The 18432-nt window shown below is 37.1% G+C and overlaps 2 protein-coding genes across 9 annotated transcripts; one reads left to right on the top strand and one right to left on the bottom strand.

The window, feature by feature from the left end:
- The first annotated feature begins 337 nt into the window (after nt 1–337).
- Nucleotides 338–17818, top strand: c5h1orf127 (chromosome 5 C1orf127 homolog). 6 transcript variants are annotated; one of them, XM_059333312.1, is made up of 13 exons: nt 377–397; nt 1962–2004; nt 10654–10762; nt 10844–10926; nt 11005–11106; nt 11187–11311; nt 11424–11567; nt 12052–12090; nt 12187–12324; nt 12428–12512; nt 13281–13477; nt 14595–14712; nt 17090–17818. In XM_059333312.1, exons 3-13 carry the CDS (start codon nt 10725–10727, stop codon nt 17548–17550), a joined length of 1530 nt encoding a protein of 509 aa, XP_059189295.1. In that variant the 5' UTR covers nt 377–397; nt 1962–2004; nt 10654–10724; the 3' UTR covers nt 17551–17818. The 6 variants fall into 6 exon arrangements, with proteins under 6 accessions (XP_059189297.1, XP_059189295.1, XP_059189293.1 ...); XM_059333310.1 differs by lacking the exon at nt 377–397 and adding an exon at nt 522–640; XM_059333314.1 differs by lacking the exon at nt 10654–10762 and having other exon boundaries at nt 338–397.
- Nucleotides 3829–8961, bottom strand: tardbpa (TAR DNA binding protein a). 3 transcript variants are annotated; one of them, XR_009394410.1, is made up of 7 exons: nt 8175–8961; nt 7007–7170; nt 6723–6863; nt 6306–6476; nt 6131–6215; nt 5178–5324; nt 3829–4439 (listed from the first exon to the last, which is right to left on the bottom strand). XR_009394410.1 is itself a non-coding variant. In XM_059333315.1 (6 exons), exons 1-5 carry the CDS (start codon nt 8413–8415, stop codon nt 5742–5744), a joined length of 1191 nt encoding a protein of 396 aa, XP_059189298.1. In that variant the 5' UTR covers nt 8416–8924; the 3' UTR covers nt 4450–5324; nt 5702–5741. The 3 variants fall into 3 exon arrangements, 1 of the variants encoding a protein (XP_059189298.1); XR_009394409.1 differs by having other exon boundaries at nt 6095–6215; XM_059333315.1 differs by lacking the exon at nt 3829–4439 and having other exon boundaries at nt 4450–5324; nt 5702–6215; nt 8175–8924.
- Nucleotides 17819–18432: the final 614 nt, after the last annotated feature.

Genomic DNA, 18432 nt, shown 5'->3' on the forward strand with positions numbered 1-18432 from the left:
GGGTTAAAGGGTACAGTAAAACAAGAACTGAGGAAACGTTATTTTAAATCTCATCAATTGACATTGAGGAAACACCAGAGGCAGCTAAGTGTACCAAGAGGTGAAACAGATTAAATTATATATAACTATAAAACAACAGATACTTGAATAGTTAAACAGATGTTATTATTGTTACTATTATTACCATTATTAAGATAAAACCTAATTAAAGACTACACTTAACAAAAAATTACAGCAATTAGACAGATGTGCAAATAAATAAAGCTCTATTAAAAGCCAATAAAAACAATAAATAAATAGAAAATAAAAAAGAACCCCAGTGCTCTGGATCATCTCAACCAGTGTGGCTCATTGATGTGTTTTCTGACGACACTGGTTTAGTTCACAGACATTAATGGTGAGTAGAATCAATTCATTTTTGGTTTAGGTCTCACTGAAAATATAAGAAAACAAATTATGACCAACACACTCTGCGACAGGCGCATGAAGCGGCCTTAACAGACGGCCATCTTGGCTGCTTAAATGAAAATGGAGGCTTGCTAACATCCAGCTAGCAGCATCCAGTGTGATTGAAAAGGAGAAGTTTATTTTGCGCGGTTGACACATACAGTCAGTGTTTGTTTGAATCAACATTGACAAGGTGAGAAGTTTATTGTCTGAAAACGATTCGCTAGCGGCTAACAAGTGCATTAGAAGGATCGAAATTGACTTAACTTAACAGCATAGTCAGCTAATTTAGCTCACATATATAGACATTTATAGTCACAACAAGACGTTTTCTAAATTCAAGACATGTTGCTAAACGCTAGCTACCGAAGCTACAACTATTACGTTAGCCGACTAACATTACCAAGCAACACATTGTAAACAGGCAGTGAGTGGCCTCCACGGTCAAGGCTTCAGAGGCAGAACTAAGCAAACAATACTGTACTATTTTTTCTGGAAGAAAACAACAATAACAACTCAGCTGACACGAAATAAAAAGATAATATTTTTCAAGACAGTTTTTTGTTTAATCCCATTCACCTAATTGAGATTTAGCCAAAACAAATAGACTCAACAACAGTTTCTTTCCAAGGGCCATTCAAAACAGAATCAGAAATAAGTTACTGTAGGGACATTTGGTTTACCTCCAGTCACTCCAGCAAATAATTAATAATTATAAGTATATATATATATATATATATATATACAGTAGAAATAGAAAAAATATACAGACTTAAGCACATTAAACATAAACAAGTACTGCATACCTGCTACCTACCTTTTAGATGTGCTCCCACACTGAAACTGTTTTTTACACCCACTCATGCTTATTTTTACTGTTTACACATACAATGCTGCTACTCTGTGCAATAGCAATACCACTATTTATTCATCTGTTCCACATAATCCTGTTTTTTTTTGCACATATTCTCCTGTATGCCTGAAATAATATATATATATATATATATACATTTACATATTCAAAATGTTAAATTATTGCCTTTTAAGTGTGTTCTATTGCCTTTGGTATATATTTGCTTTTAGAATATTTTCTTATATTTTTTGCACTAGCACTTTGTCTCTCAAAGGTACCAAATGAGGAGCAGAGCTTCAAATTCCGTTGTATATCGTTATACAATGACAATAAAGGCTTTTTTAATTCTATTTCTATTCTATACGTTCTTAGTCATGCTAACTATACTACAGATTAATCAGATAAATCCCACATACACAAAGACAAATTGGATTACTGTCTGATTTAGTTCACAAAAAATAATCACTTGACCAGCTTGATCATGAATTATAGCTCAGCCACATAATGTGGCTTTTTGTCACGAAGTTTGGTTTTTGTGATTTTTTTCAACCCCAGTTAAAATATAGCTTTGCTTTCATATTTCTGTTGCTGTACGTGAAGATGATGTAAGTTTTTATATAACAAATATTTATTTGTTATTTATTATATTTATTTATTTCAGACACACAGGACTGGCACATTGATGGAAACTATGAACTGATCAGGTAAGCTAATCAGCAGCAGTTATGCTGTTGTAGGGACAACACTCCCACTTCCACACACTTGATATTTTAATTCAGATTATCCCTCATTTGGGCCTTTCAACCATTTACGGCATATAAAATGTGCAGTGCTACTAGGCAGAGTGTGACCTATAGAGGAGTAGAAAGAAAGACGAAAGAAGGCTACATCACAATATACATTACTTCAAAGCTGTGTCATCAATCTATCTTCTGACATTATATGACCTGTTTGAGTGGACCATATTTCTACATCTGTTTAAGAGTATGCATTCAGAATGGACTCGTATTTGCTTAAAAAAGTATTATCTTTATTTACATTTTCTTATGTAAGGAGGGGTTCAGGTTCTAGTTCAGGCATCACCAGACTGACAGCAAGTAGCAAAACAGTTGGGCAGTGAATGCCCCCTGGTGGATATTTTGAGTCATCTACTAACTAGCTGTGAGCCTACAGACCTGTGGTTTTGAACCATCTGCTGCAGCATACATATGAAGAAATAACTCACTCAGATGTTAGTGCTGCATTGATGCGTTAACAGTACTTACCATATTAGCTCTGCCTGCTCCTGTTGTTCCACCACTACAGGGTCAAAATTTGTGCTTGTAACTTGCAGCTTGTAGCTGTAACTTCAGTGTTGAATCCACAGACAGGTAATGTAAATGCATGAGTCGGTCTTTATGACTTTATGAAACCTGCAGCATTAATAGACGGTGTTTATTAAAGGCGTTCATAAACGCAATTTTATGTGGTCATATGCTTCCCCTCCAGTATGCAACAGCATACATTTGCAATTTTTTAAAGATTTTAGGGTTTGTACCCGAGTTTGCTTTTCATTACAAACAGCAGCGAGGGACGAGGTCGTCACAGCAGGAGCTTACAGGAATGATTAAGCTATTGTTTAGGTATATAAATCAAGGGAAGTACCTTATAGTAAGAAAAGCACATCAACTCAGTGTGTTCACATGTCTAAAGCAACAAGGTTCCATTAAACTATAAAAAAAGATGTGTCCCAAGACTGTTATAGTAATGGTTATCCCTGATGCAAGAAATTCAGGACTCCCACAGCTTTATATTTCTGCACCAATAGAGATAATTGATAGTTAGAAACCTGTACAATATTATCCACCCACTATTCATCACTATTTAAAGTGGTGTAACAGAAAATAATGTACAGGTCTAATGAACTAACTCCACCCTTTTTTTCAAAGTTCAAGTGATTTTATTCCTAAATTAGAATTTTCCATTACTTTAAAAAACGAAACTCCTCAGCCTCCTTCCAAAAATCTAGAATATCAAGGAACTGATGTAACATTATATATCTGCCGGATTTGCATTATAAACAATGCGCCTATGTTAGCATTTTCCCAGGAAGTTTGGCAGCGAGTAATAAATGCCAGTTAAACGAAGCAGGAGATTTTCCTTTGGTTTCAGGAGCTGCCAAGTATCCATTTAGTTTCTTAGTGTGCAAACAAATCTACACAAACACAGAAAAAACACAAAAAACATTTACAAACAAAAATTATTAGTGAAAGACTTAATAAAAGGCAACTTGGGAGTCTAGTCCCACAAACTTTTACAAAATGGCTCATCAGCACCATCAGCAGCCAGAACAATAAAACTACACATACTAAACAGCCAGCGTCAATTCTACAAAGTACAGGACACTTTTAGCATATTTTTACACCAAGGACCAAACTACAACTTCCACATATAATCTGAAAAAGCCCCCCAATGGAAGGCATGGAAACTGTAAACATAAGAGCTACAGGATATATACTTATCAATCTACATTGAGAGACGACAGGTGATTAAAAACTCAAAACCTTTATTTTACACCGCAATACTAAAATACTTCAATACAGAAAGTGTGAATTCCTGCTGGCATGTTCAATCAGTTGTTAAAGTCCCTTTGAAAATCTCTTAGCTTATACATTCCAACCACTTTACAATCAGAATAAAACAAAACAAAAACACATCCTGCCTCATTGAAATGCTTTTTGTTCACATTGAAAAGAAACCGATCAGTTAGTACTTCCAAAGTGACTGAAATGAGGACAAAGAATAAAAGCATTCGCTGACAGAAATGCAGGTTTCAGATTTAAAAGGTAGACTTTGTGTTTGACAAGATTTGAAAAAGAAGCATGACCGATGCCAAACTGCAGGTGTGACTTTGGTCCTATTTGTGACATTTGTAGGTATAAACAAATACCTAAGCCCAATTTAGTATGGTCTGCTCTAAATTTGATTACGGGATGATCCGAGGTTTTCTTGCAAGTGAGGTGAAGATCCTTTTCAGGATTAAGGCAGTCGTGCAGCATTGTTGGTTTGTGCCGGCCCACCCAACAATGTCTTCAGCTTCTCCATAACTGACTCCAACCTGGATTCAGACGAAAACCTGGGCTGTCCGTGTCCGAGGTTCCTATACATGTGAATTAAAGTGTTGGCAGTTCAATTAATGTAAAGGCAAAAATAAGTCGCTGTCAAGACTGTATTATACCTAGTCAAATTCAGTTTTATTTCAGACTTCCCTTTGATTCACAAAACATAGAAAATGCATTCACTTCAAACACAAACTTTCAATGGGAACTTGTCAAACATTCACCACATCAACCTCAAACTTCAACACACTTTCAGTGTTTTTCCCCACACAAACTTCACCAGCACAAAATCACATTTTCTCACAGAGAGGGTGGTAACAAAGAGAAAATAAAAGCACACAACCAGACACAGCATTCACATCAAGTCAGACAGTAAGAGAAAGCTATGAAAAGGTACAAATACTCATAGCACTTGACATTTCACTGTGTTTTTAAAGAATTAAGGTTGCTAGAAAACGATGAGAGAAAGCAGAGACCATAAAGATCTCGATACGCGATAAATGTCCTTGTGATGGCCATTCGGGACACACTCGTACTTGCTTCTTCCTCTCACACTCGCACAAAGCCACAGGTTCTTCTCAACTCTCGCAGGCATTTGTCTCTTTAAAAAAAAAATCCACAAACAGTCCTTCTCACACCTCTTTCATTTTGCTCTCCCAGTCGCTCACTCTCACTCGGTCCAGAACCAATCCCACTCATTGATCTTGAAAAAGCGACAAAGAGCAGACAAGATTTCTATATCCATAGAAAAGGGGAGAGGGAAAAAAGACAACACCCACCGTCTAACACAGTATACGCAGAGTGAAGCTGTGTTCTTTGATGGCAAAGCATTTACACATGGGAAGAGGGGAATTGATACTGAGATCTGTCGAACATTGCTGCCAATGAGGCGCTTCCTCCCGGGAAATTGGGAAAGAGTTGGTGAACTGCAGAAGAGATTTTCATGAAGGCGTTTCCAAAAGATGTCAAACAAAAACAAACAAAAAGATTCAATCAACTGCATACAGATATATAATCATATCAATCCCATTTTAAGAGGGGATGAGGGCGCTCTTGAGATACTCGTGCATGTTTATAAATATTAATCTTGCATGCACAGTCCTCTCTTTTTAACATTTTCTCAAAAACCAAAAAATGGAGTGTGGCAGTTTCCACTAACAAACTAAATTTTTCACCCATTCAATGCATGACTTCATAATCAGTCACACCAAGTATAAATTTTTCTTTAACAAAATAAAAGGCAGTATCTTTTTAATAATAGGAACATAAGATATAAGCAGTTCCCAACTGTAGGTATACTTACCAGATTAGCCTAATAACAGAAAAGCTCAACTCGAAGCTATCTAAACTCCCCAACTAGAAGACTTAGACTCCATAGAGGTGCCAAAGCCAGAGCTGAAGCCACTGCTGGAGGGGGCGTTGGTGCCTGCAGCCCAGCCGAGGCTAGCTGAGCTAGGGCTGCTGTAACTAGTGCTGGCAGAGCTATAGGTCTGGTCTCGGGTCGTGGTGGCTGTGCCTGCCGTTGTGGTCAGACCTTGCTGGTTAGCCAGCATGCCCATCATCCCCCAACTGCTTTGCAGGGCTGCCTGGGCAGCAGCCACCATTGCTGGGTTAAGACCGAGAGCCCCAAAGTTAACCCCACCACTACCACTGCCTAGCCCGCCACGATTACTGCCATAGCCCTGACTGAACCCACCAGCCCCAAACCGCCCTCGATCCATCATTTGCCTACTATTATTGTGTTTAGGCTCAGCATTGGAGATGTGCACGCTGACGCCCTTGATGATCAAGTCCTCTCCACACAGGGCCTGGGCAACCTGAGAAAGAAGTGAGGAGAAGATGATCACGACAGTCTTTATAATGCCATATACTTATGATCCAACTCTGCCATTTATGGGGAATCTTACCTGGTCATCGGCAAACGTGACAAATGCAAAAGCCCGGAAAGGCTTGGGGATGAAGACATCAGTGACTTCGCCATACTGCATGAAGTACTGCCTCAGTTCATCAGTTGTCATGTCCTCTGTACATCGGCCAACAAAGATTTTACGGCTCCGCATGGGCTCATCAGGACACGCCTGAGAGGACAAAGAGGCACAGCATTAAATTAAGCAATCCACATGATGGTTGTTTTAATCCAATGCCGACTAATTCAGAATTAGTTGCCCACATTTAATAAATGTTCGTTATTCGTCACATGAATTTAATGTTGCAAAACAAGACCATAGGTTTTGATCCGTTGCAATGTAGGGAATGCAGTACTGACCAAAAATAATTATGATTTTTGCCATAATTGAGCAACCCTAAAATGGAGTCCAAAATACCTTTGAGTTGGGAAGTTTGCAGTCACACCATCGTCCGTCAATCATGTGTCTCTGAGCAATCACTTTGGTTTGTGTCTCATATTCAGTGAACCGGACAAACCCAAATCCTTTCGAGTTGCCAGTCTTTACATCTCTCTTGACCTGGAGTGAACACAGAGGACATGCAAACATTATTACCAATTTTAACTAAACCAGAAACTAGAATGTAAGAAATTCTTATTACACTCTAAGCCTAACAAAGAAGCATTCACAAAAATATTTAAAGCCTGAAGAGGTGTCACTACCTGCACCATTATGACCTCCCCAAAGGTAGTGAAATAATCTTTCAGGTCTTGTTCTGTTGTTTTCCACGGCAGCCCGAGGACGATGAGATCTGACGTCTTCTGAAAGCCCCTTTTTACTTTCACAGCTGAGGCAGCGTCTATTTCCTCCATCTTCCTTTTGTTATCTTTGGAGAATAAATACATAGGAATTTCATCAGGAAAAAGCCAGTCAAATATAAATACAACACACAACTACCAATATACAGTATATGACCAAAAGTATGTAAAAACCTGGACATTAGCTCCATATCTGGCTGCAGAACAACTTACTCCTAAAACCCATGAACATTAACAGCACAAATTTTGGAACAGAGACTCATGTGGCCATTCAGTCACAAGAGCATTTGATAAGTGATGTTGGGTGATAAGGCCTTGAAATCCAGTTCAATCCAAAGATGTTTGATAGGTTGAGGTCAGGCGTTTGTGCGGACTAGTCGAAATCATCCACACCAAACTGGAAAACCTTCACTGACCTGGCTTTATGCATGGTGTTACCACCATGTTAAAACAGGTATGGGTTTTAACCCAAAGATAAAAACACAATGTTGTAAAAAAACAAACAAAAAAAAAACACCAACATGTAGCAAGAAAACCAGTCACAAGATTGATACCATATTTAAATCTGTGACTTGTTTGGTTTAGCACTTATCCCAAAGCAAACTTGTTATCAATACATTACAAGAACACTGGCATAGGACAAAAACAGCTCTGTGTTGGCGGTGTTACATTACCACCATCTGCTGGACTGTCCCTTGTTCCATCTACATTATAACGCCATTGCAGAGACAAGGCACAATACCAAAATACCCCTGAATGTAGTGCATGTGTGAATAGTGAATATTACTAGTACATCAAGAAAACCATGGAAAATGGCTAAAAAGAACAAAACATCGAAGAAAAACGGTGGTCCAATAATTTGTATTGGTAATGTAATTACTATATTGGTGAATAAAGCCGATTCTGATCTTAATATTTGGTATGATTTAAGACGGATTATAAGACAAAAAAGTAGACATACTTTCGGTCATATACATGATGATAATAATAATAATAATAATAATAGGTAAATCTCCAGTCAGTTAGAGTCTAACTGGCTGGAGATTTACCTATTATCAGACCAACACCTCACCTTTGGGGTAATTGACGACGTAGACCAAGTTTCCCCAGTCGTTCTCGGGTGCATGCAGGACCCCCTCCACCAGCCGGACCCCCCTCATGCACTGGGACTCCGGGTTCCTGTACCGCAGCCCGCACGCCCCTGGAAACTGTGCTGCTACCGACGACAGCAGAATAGTCCCGTCGTCCTCTGAGGGGATCTCCATGGGCTCCTCGTTCTCATCCTCAGCCACACGGATGTATAACTCTGACATGGTGTCTAGATGGCTGAGCGCTGGTCCAGGTGGAGGCAGCCGGTGGCAGCTAAAGTTACCGGGATGATGCGCACGAGTTTGTCGCGTCGACCGTCGCTCAACTTTACTTCTATTAGCTGGGTGACGCAACCGAAATGCAAGGGCAGCCAAACGCAGACAGACACACTGTATGAAACCCTAACACTCACTCAAAAACTATCTAACATTCAATAGCCTGCTGCCATGAAAACGGTGTATTTTCTTCTCCGCTTGCAGCACGCGTAAACAAGTTAGCCAGCTAGCTAGCTAACACGTTAGCAAACTCAGGACGGCTTGAAAAATGAATGACCATCCAGTTTCGCGCTCTGTTTACTGTCAACACACGCACACGAGTCCGCCTCTCGTCTACGAATGTTTGGCCGAAAATCGTACGCAAGCAACAACATCGACAAGTTATCTTACGCGGTGAGATTTAAGTCCCAAAAACCGTAAGAGCAAAGAGAGAATATTTGCAGCAGCTAACCTCTGTAACCTCAAGCTAGCTAACAAAATGGCTGCGCACTTTGTAGAGATGACATCATCCAGTTGGGAGGGCGCACTGTTAGTTTTTGTAGGGATGCCAAAAAATACAAATTTAAAATATCCTCTTAGTAGTTTGACTTCAAGTCGACAGTCCACGGATAACTTTTTATAACTTTGATTTGCATAATAGTTGGGTAACTTTTTTAATCGTGTCGTGTTTTATAACCTGTAAATGGCAACATTTAAAGATAGTGACTTACCCTTTGATGCCGCGCCATAACGATTCACCTTAAGAGCCCAAACAAAAGGTGCGCACCGAGAAATTATATTTACGAATATAATGTATTTGATACTTGGGAAGGAGATCTCCTCTTGTAGTCGGTGTATATTATTTATTTATTGATGAAATTCAGTCATGGGAAAAATCATTAGTCCACCATTGTTTTCTTCAATTTCTTGTTAATTTTAATGCCTGGTACAACTAAGGTACATTTGTTTGGACAAATATAATGATAACAACAAAAGTAGCTCATAAGAGTTTAATTTAAGAGCTGATATCTAGCCATTTCCCATGTTTTCTTGATAATGATTGTGATAATAATGATTGTGGTTATTATTAAAATTAACAAGAAATTGAAGAAAACAATGGTGTTCTAATTTATTCTCTCCCATGACTGTATGTCTTATCTTTGCAGGAAAAAGTATGAAACGTTTGCATTGGCTTTTCAGCATATAAGCATACATTACAAATGTTCAAATTAAGAACACACACTTATATCAATTGTAATGGTCATTATCTCTTGCAGATATAAAAACATTTAATCAGAATCAGAATTACTTTAATAATCCCCAGGGGGAAATTGCTTTCGTTATAGAGACTCTAGTGTGAAAATATTAAGAATTCTGAGATACAATAAATAAAAAAGAATAAAGAACTAAAACAAATATAAAATTTGTATACAAAGTATATACAATATACACACACACAATATAATATAATATATACAGTTATCAGAGTCCAAACTATTAGTATTATTACTAACTTACTTATTTACTTACTATTAGTAGTATTACTATTAATATAAACTATTAGTATCTCTGTGGATCAGCTCATCTCTCCATTCTCTGAAATTGTTTTGTTTTGCCATCAGTGCCTCAGCACTATATGGTTCCCTGTTATAAGGACTACTTTCACACATAAACATGCTTGTGACCAGCAGCAAAGGACAATAAATGTTTCCCATCATCAGGCCATTTCCCATGGTTTTCTTGATGATGATTTTGGTTATCATCAAGAAAACCATGGAAAATGTCTAGATATCAGCTCTTAAATTAAACTCTTAAGAGTTATTTTTGTTATTAGCATTATTTTTGTCCAAAAAAATGTACCTTTAGTTGTACCAGGCATTAAAATTAACAATAAAGTGAAGAAAACAATGGTGGTCTAATTTTTTTCCCATCACTGTATAATTTGAAGAGTTGATATGTGAGACTGCGCCATGAAGATATTTTAAAGCTTCTTGATTTTTATTAAAAGGGCAAACTAGATATAGAGGGCATAATTCATTATAGACCATCATCACACATAAGATAAGAGGAAATAGAGGAATAAGAGGAACTACAGCTGCCTTAAAACCTGTTTTCACACATGCTGGAGACAGTGATCATTCTTTGGGACTTTTTTGTCACTTACCTTTAACATGTCAAAGCAAACACACCTGTGTTTTATGTCCCCAGTGACATCAGCCCACTTACCTACAAATAGGCAAGAGTCAGACTGCCCACTCAAGTTTCATCTGTGGGGTGGCATGGATCAAATAAGATTTAGCTTCCTACTTTTAAATATGTGAGTAACATAATGTTGTATGAAAAATTGGACTTCACTATCTTGTGATGTAATCTCAACTCTACCTTCTTTTTTCTACAGTGTTTTACAATTTTGTAGCATGAGGAGTGTGCTTTCCATTCAGAAAAGAGAATGGATTGATTCCCCAAAAGCAACATTAACAGGTGAACTTTTTTCTGTGATGTAAAGAAATTTTAATGCTGCTTCCACATAGTACCTCAGAAAACATTTGCATTTTTCAGAGGGAGATGTGGCATGTTTTTCTGAATACATGGAGATCTGGATACACAGTGCGAGGATTGAAGGGTTGAGACTCTGGCTCTCTGGGGCCTTAAAGATCCAAGGTAAGTCTTTCTGGCACTATACACAACAAAATATTGCCATAGTTATGAGATAAAACGCCTCTGAATTTTCTTTCCTAAAGTCAACCTTGCTTCTCTGGATCACCTAAACCTCCAGCTGTCTGCCTGTGGATTCTCACTGCACAAAGACCCGGACGAGAATTTTATTTTTAGAGTCAGTTACACGGGATGTTTCATCCAACAACAGGTATGTCAGTCTTTTTAAGAAATGTCTAATGCATATATACAAACTCTGATATTTGACCTTTGCAGCTGGGCTTTTTGGTGATAATTCTCTGGTGTCATGTTGTTTTTTTCAGCATGGCGACCATGTCCTGACACTGAATTTGGTGAAGAAGATAAGTCGATTTGGAGGCAGACCTCACAGTTTCATGATGAAGTGTCCGGTGGTGTCTGTGCTGCCCAGTAGAGAGCAAATCATGTGTGACACGGAGTTTATTCAGGTAACTTCTGATCAGAGTTCTTTATACAGTCATGGGGAAAAAATTATTAGTCCACCCCTGTTTTCTTCACTTTATTATTTATTTTAATGCCTGGTACAACTAAAGGTAAATTTGTTTGGACAAAAATAATGGTAACAACAAAAATAGCTCATAAACGTTTAATTTAAGATCTTAAATCTAGCCATTTTCCATGGTTTTCCTGATAATCATTTTGGTTATTATCAAGAAAACTACAGAAAATGGCTAGATATCAGCTCTTAAATGAAATGCTTATGTGCAATTTTTGTTGTTATCATTATATTGGTCCAAACAAATGTACCTTAAGTTGAACCAGACATTAAAATGAACAAGAAATTGAAGAAAAGGGGTGGTCTTATATTTTTTTCTATGACTGTATGTAACTTTTCACAATTTTCTTTTTGCACTGCAAAATTTTAAATGTATTTAGCTTCTTTATTCTGATGAGATGAATGTGTGTCTGTAGGTGACCAGACAAGTTCCTTATGACAACTGGGACAATGAGGTAGTACTTGATGAAATCAGCCCTTTAAAATGTGATAAATATGTAGATAAGAGACAGAAAACTGAGCCGTCTGATTGTGTTTTTGGCACATTGCAGCTGCTGTGGTCGCTGTCTCTGAGCGATCACTTCATTGTAGCTCTGGAGGATGCCAGTCTGGTCCTGTTGAACATTGACATGAACGGATCAGACATTACAGTTGAAGGCACGAGGAGGGAAGTCCTAAGCCCCATCAAAGTAAGAGTGTTTACATGACATCCTGCCACCTAGTGACCAATGGCAATATTACAACTAAACTCCACTTCATCACTGTATTCTGGCCTGTCTTTGGTTAACACAGGTAATGGACATTGAAGGGGAATTCTTGGCCTTGAAGCTGGTCAGTGGTCAGTATGCCTACAGTATGGAAGCTACGTGTCCAAGAGGTGTGTAGAAAGCAGAGAATCAGTACCAGAACCTAATTTTTTTGTTTCTTTAACATGTTCATCTGGTCAGTACTCAGTTAGCACTCAGATCCTTTGCTTCAGTAGAAGTACCACTAAAATGAAGTAACAAAACACAGTTAAAAGTAAAACTCCAAACTCTTCCTTAGTTCAAAGATCAGATGTATAAACAGGAGAATGTGCTTAAAGTATCCAAAGTATATGTACTATTTCTCCAGAAAAATGCCCCCAATGAGTGATATAGATAGATAGAAAGATAGACAGACAGACAGACAGATAGATAGATAGATAGATAGATAGATAGATAGATAGATAGATAGATAGATAGATAGATAGATAGATAGATAGATCAACAGATAAATGTCAATGTGTTTATCTATGACAACTGTAACATATCAATTCATTACTTATAAAACCCTGAATCTCGGTCATTTTAATGTTGACTCGTTGCTAATATCCATTTTTTTTGCACCATGGGAAAAAGAATGCAAGTCTGTGTTATTTTTAACCTCAGATGGAAGCATGTTTAAATTTTTGATGGCCATAAATTTGGAAGCATGTTGTGCAAAGGAAGTCTGCTGCAGTGGTATGTTTGAATCTGAGTTTAGAGCAGATCCAGAGGTTGAAATGATGATTGAGATTAAAAAAAGCTCCTCAGTAGTGGATAAGTAGCACTGTAATTTTGTAGATATTTGAGTAAATTTTCTTCCACCACTGACCTCAGTAATCCATTTTCATCCCCAATTTCAGTGACCACGTTCACACCAGAGGAGACTGTGCTTCACATTTTCAAACGACGTATGGGTTTGACCAAGCGAGGCAGCGGTGACAACGAAGCACTGACAGTCAGTGAGGTGTCTGTGAACCAGACAGATAATTTCACCGTACATGAGACGAGTCAATTTGTGACACTGATCATTCCCACAGCCCAAATACTGCAGACCAAGGTTAGTGCTGAAACAATTAGGTAATCATCATGATGGTACATTTTGTGTTTCTGACAAGCAATTTTTTTTATTAAAAAAAAATCATCATACAACAAAAGATGCATAGTCCAATCAGTTACAAACACTACCCCCCCCCCCCCCCCCCAACACACAAATAAGAGGCTGAGAGTGGCTAAACTAAAAGAAACAAACAAATAAAATAATAGATCCATAAAAATACAACAGTAAAAGCAAAATATTATGTCAGTTTATAATTATTAATCCTTAAAGACAATGTACATCCACCAAATCCTCACACCAGCCTGTATATACAGTCATGGAAAAAATTATTAGAGCACCCTTTTTCTTCAATTTCTTGTTCATTTTCATGCCTGGTACAACTAAAGGTACATTTGTTTGGACAAAAATAATGGTAACAACACAAATACCTCATAAGAGTTTAATTTAAGAGCTGATATCTAGACATTTTCCATGGTTTTCTTGATGATAACCAAAATCATTCTCAAGTAAACCATGGGAAATGGCTAGATATCAGCTCTTTAGTTAAACTCTTATGAGCTATTTTTGTTGTTATCATTATATTTGTCCAAACAAATGTACCTTTAGTTGTACCAGACATTGTAATTAACAAGAAATTTAAGAAAACAATGGTCTAATATTTTTTCCATGACTGTAGAATCAAGGTTTACATGCCCCACTTCAGGAGATATTGTTCTGTTCTGTCCTGCATCCTATATGACATCTTTTCATATGCAGCCACTTTGCCCAATTCTGCCACCCAGTTCTGAAAAGGAGTTCTTTAGGATTCTTCCAATACCTGAGGATGATCTGGCATCCAGTCATGATAGCTGTCTGTATCCAGTATCTCAACGGTTGTGGAAAAACAGATAACAATTTACAATCTCCTAAAATATATAGCTTATAACATAACACAAAATGCCTATTTAGGACATTGACAATGTAGCAGTGAATCTTTATCCAGTATTGGTTAATCTTGGGGCATGACCATAGCACATGTACCAGTGTGTGTTTCTGACTTTTCTTAAGTACACTAAGTGTGTGTTTTCTCTTCATGATTCATTCTGTGTCAAACATCTAAAGCAGGTTTGTTTTACAGACATGCGCAAAGAGCAAACAGCTCCTGCAGCCATTCTACAGGGTGGATGTTGTTCTCACCTTCAAAGAGACAAATCACAAAATGCAGTGGACCATGGAGAACACACTGCCATGCACAGGTGAGTATGCTGCTGATGAACACCGTAAAACTAAAGTGGTGATTAATTATTGGATGCTATTTTGACCACTAGCCATTGAAAGGCTTTTACTGTTGTCACACCAGGCACTTACTTTTGTTTGTTGCTCAGTCAATTAATCATTTAACTTTATGTAGCACCTTTCATACAATTTAAAGTGAGATAGAAGTTAAAGCAAAAGTGATTGATGGAAAATATATCCAAATACGATGAAAAAAACATAACAGCACATAACGGAAAGAAATTAAACTTAAAATAAAATGATAATATAATCACATATTAATATAAAGTATATGTGAATCATAAATAGTGAAAGTCTAAAAGACTAAAACTTTAAATAGAGGAGGAGAGCATCTTAATGATATTAGGATGTTAATATATCTTCAGCTGTCAGTCGAGCATGTTTTATATTTCTGCATATAAACAAGTGACCTGACCAACTTGAATCAACATTCACTTTCCTAGTAATTTTTTTAATTAAACTTATCACAAAACTTATATAACATATCTTCATTTGAACTCTATTTGACAACCTGTAATCTAGGGCTGGGTGATATATCGATATAAAAAAATATATCGCTATATTTTTAAATGTAATATGGAATTAGACCATATCGCATATATCGATATAGTTTTAAAAAAAATCTTTCTTTATATATAAATGCTGTCCTTACTAGGGTTTGACATATTTAGTTCTTTTGTAATGTTTGTTATTCTTTTTCCATATAAATATATTTATTTCAGAAAAAGATTGGCCTATTTTATTTCATAGGCTATTTTTATTTAAATGTGCACTTTATGGAGCTTGATTAAAAAAAAAAAAAAGGGTACTCCTGTTGTTATACAGTATTTATGTTCACTTGAATAAATGGTTTCAATAAAACTACTTTTTACTACTACTTGTGACATGTCATATTTGGCTTTGACTTTGACTAACATTTGCTCTTACTTTGCGATAAAAATATTGTGATATACGTATTTCGTATTTAGATATTCAGCCACAATATATCGAGATATGACTTTTGGTCCATATTGCCCAGCCCTACTGTAATCTCATTACAGGTAACATTACTACTGAGATTCTATGTTCTAATAATATAACAATGTTCACATTTTTGAGGTTGACATAATAATCTTGAAATATTTTAATTCAAATACATGTCTGTGAAGTCGCTTATCGCCCAATGAGGTAACACAATGGTGACTGAGCCCTTAGCCCAGTATGTAGGTGTCTGTGGTGGCATTCCCAGGAAAGATTACAACAGTTGCATAGTGGCCACTGGTTTCCAACTGTTGTCGCGTCTCATTTCGTCCTCTGCTCAGCTTCGTATCACAGCAGGATGTTTTGCCTGACTAATTTTGTTGACTTGGTGCTTGTGTGAAGCAACATACTGTTTTTTTTTGTGGTCTCTGCTGTTTGAACAAATGAAGAAAACAAGTATGACTAAAGATGATTAAAACTTCAAAAACAAGCAATAATCACACCTGCAATTACAGCTTACCAAAATAGGTGGTGCCAAAGAAAATAAAACAGAGATGTTTCAGATTGTAACCTTGCGGATTCCTGTGTGATGTTTCAAGACAGCTAAAAATACTTTGATGGTATATCTGTTTGATATGATTTTCCCACATAAAAGTTCATCTACCTTGTTTTAAAAAAGACTATTTTCAGCATCTGTGCAATGAAGGCTTTAAATGTCCACATCATGCTTGTTCAAGTGGCACACTGGATCATTACTGGCTTTCAAACTAGTTGTGATTTCACAAAGTCAAGTCTTATATGTGTTAAGATCAGATTTAAGGTGAACACAGAAACTTTCCCTCTTCAGCAGATGAATGTGAAAACAGCCTTCTGGAGTCACTGTGAACATACAGTCATGGAAAAAATTATTAGACCACTCTTCTTTTCTTCTTGTTCATTTTGGTTGATGGTTTTCTTGATAATGATTTTGGTTATATATCAGCTCTTAAATGAAAGTCTTATGAGCTAGTTTTGTTGTTATCATTATATTTGTCCAAAGAAATGTACATTTAGTTGTACCAGGCATTAAAATGAACAAGAGATTTTAAGAAAAAGGGTGGTCTAATAATTTTTCCCATGACTGTACATCATTCCACACAGTGAAAGTCAAACAAAACACATTTTTTAATGAAGAGGAGGTCCAACTATCAAATCAAGTTGGTTGAATAATACCAGTAATACAGGGATATATGAGGTTATGGACATAATGCAGCTTAGCCTTCAGCAAAACATGCGCAATATTGTTTAATCATCATTAGAAATGCAAGATCATAAATATTTCTTATGGATGTTAATTAATGTCACTGTAACTAAAATGATGCCATCATACCTTCACAGCCAGGCCTGCTGCGTCACACATCACATCCTCTCCTGGTCCAAACACGACGGTCCCGTCCATAGTCAACTTTAAACACAAGACTTTAACTAGAGAACGGCCAGTGATGGATCGGCTAAATGAGAGAGCTTCATCTGAAGTAACGACTGCCTCACCTCACACACAGACGGAGGCTCACAGCTTTAATTTTTACACTGATGAGGTGTCAAAGAGTGGAAATTTGTCCTCCGAGTTTGACGGAGACAGAGACAACATTAATGCCACTGAATTAAGCTTTTTTGATTTTCAAAATGCAACTGCACATACTTCAGCAGAGCCAGATTTCCTTGAGTCATCACCCACAGCTGTACCATCAGAAACATCTGTCCTCACGACTGAACGAGAATACCAACGATTCAACACAACCAGGGGGAATAAAGAGCAGCAAAAGCAGAGGAGACTGAAGTGGATCTGGGAGGAATAGAAACCTGACAGAGACAACACTATCCAGTGGACTGACTCTGGAAGCAAACAACCTTTTCCAATATCCCATAATACAATTAGTCTTTTCATGTGTCAGCTAAGCAGTGCTGGAAGAAGTATTAAGATCGTTAAGTAAAAGTAACAATACAATAATGTCAAAATACTGCATAACAATAAAAAGTCGGTGGAAACTACAGAAGTATTATTTGCTAAGTGCACTCAAGGTATCAAAAGTACTCATTCTGTGTGCTGGGATAAAGACCTACAGTCATGGAAAAAGTGATTAGACCACCCTTGTTTTCTTCAATTAATTGTTAATTTTAATGCCTGGTACAACTAAAGGTACATTTGTTTGGACAACTATAATGATAACAACACAAATAGCTCATAAGAGTTTAATTTAAGAGCTGATATCTAGCCATTTCCATTTTTCTTGATAATGATTTTGGTTATCCCAAACAAATGTACCTTTAGTTGTACCAGGCATTAAAATTAACAAGAAATTGAAGAAAAAGGGTGGTCTAATAATTTTTTCCATGACTGTATGTTTATTCAATCCATCCACCAAACCTCCCACTATCCCAGAGTGGACCGTGTCATTCTTTATATTCTGTTTCCTCACGTCGGCATTTGCTTTTACGATCTGTAGAGTTATTGTCCTTTATAATTACTACGGCCACCAGAGGATGCCACTAACTACCAGTGTAAATGTGGGTTGTGTACTGGTGGAATGTAATTAAGTACATTTACTCAAGTACTGTACTTAAGTACAATTTTGAGGTATGTGTACTTTACTTGAGTATTTCCATTTTATGTTACTTTATACTTCTACTTCACTACATTTTGAGACAAATGTTGTACTTTTTACTCCACTGCATTTAGC

This window comes from Centropristis striata, chromosome 5 (genome assembly GCF_030273125.1).
Source record: "Centropristis striata isolate RG_2023a ecotype Rhode Island chromosome 5, C.striata_1.0, whole genome shotgun sequence".
In the NCBI taxonomy this organism is placed as follows: domain Eukaryota; kingdom Metazoa; phylum Chordata; class Actinopteri; order Perciformes; family Serranidae; genus Centropristis; species Centropristis striata.

Excerpts from the sequence above, each read along its gene's own strand:
- c5h1orf127 (XM_059333309.1), top strand. The coding sequence starts at position 10,617 with ATGTCAAAGCAAACACACCTGTGTTTTATGTCCCCAGTGACATCAGCC. Across the intron at positions 10,927-11,004 it reads CCCAAAAGCAACATTAACAG|AGGGAGATGTGGCATGTTTT; the intron begins GTGAACTTTTTT and ends TGCATTTTTCAG. Across the intron at positions 13,478-14,594 it reads CCCAAATACTGCAGACCAAG|ACATGCGCAAAGAGCAAACA; the intron begins GTTAGTGCTGAA and ends TTTGTTTTACAG.
- tardbpa (XM_059333315.1), bottom strand. The coding sequence starts at position 8,415 with ATGTCAGAGTTATACATCCGTGTGGCTGAGGATGAGAACGAGGAGCCC. Across the intron at positions 6,864-7,006 it reads GGGAGGTCATAATGGTGCAG|GTCAAGAGAGATGTAAAGAC; the intron begins GTAGTGACACCT and ends TGTTCACTCCAG. Across the intron at positions 6,216-6,305 it reads TCACGTTTGCCGATGACCAG|GTTGCCCAGGCCCTGTGTGG; the intron begins GTAAGATTCCCC and ends CTTCTTTCTCAG.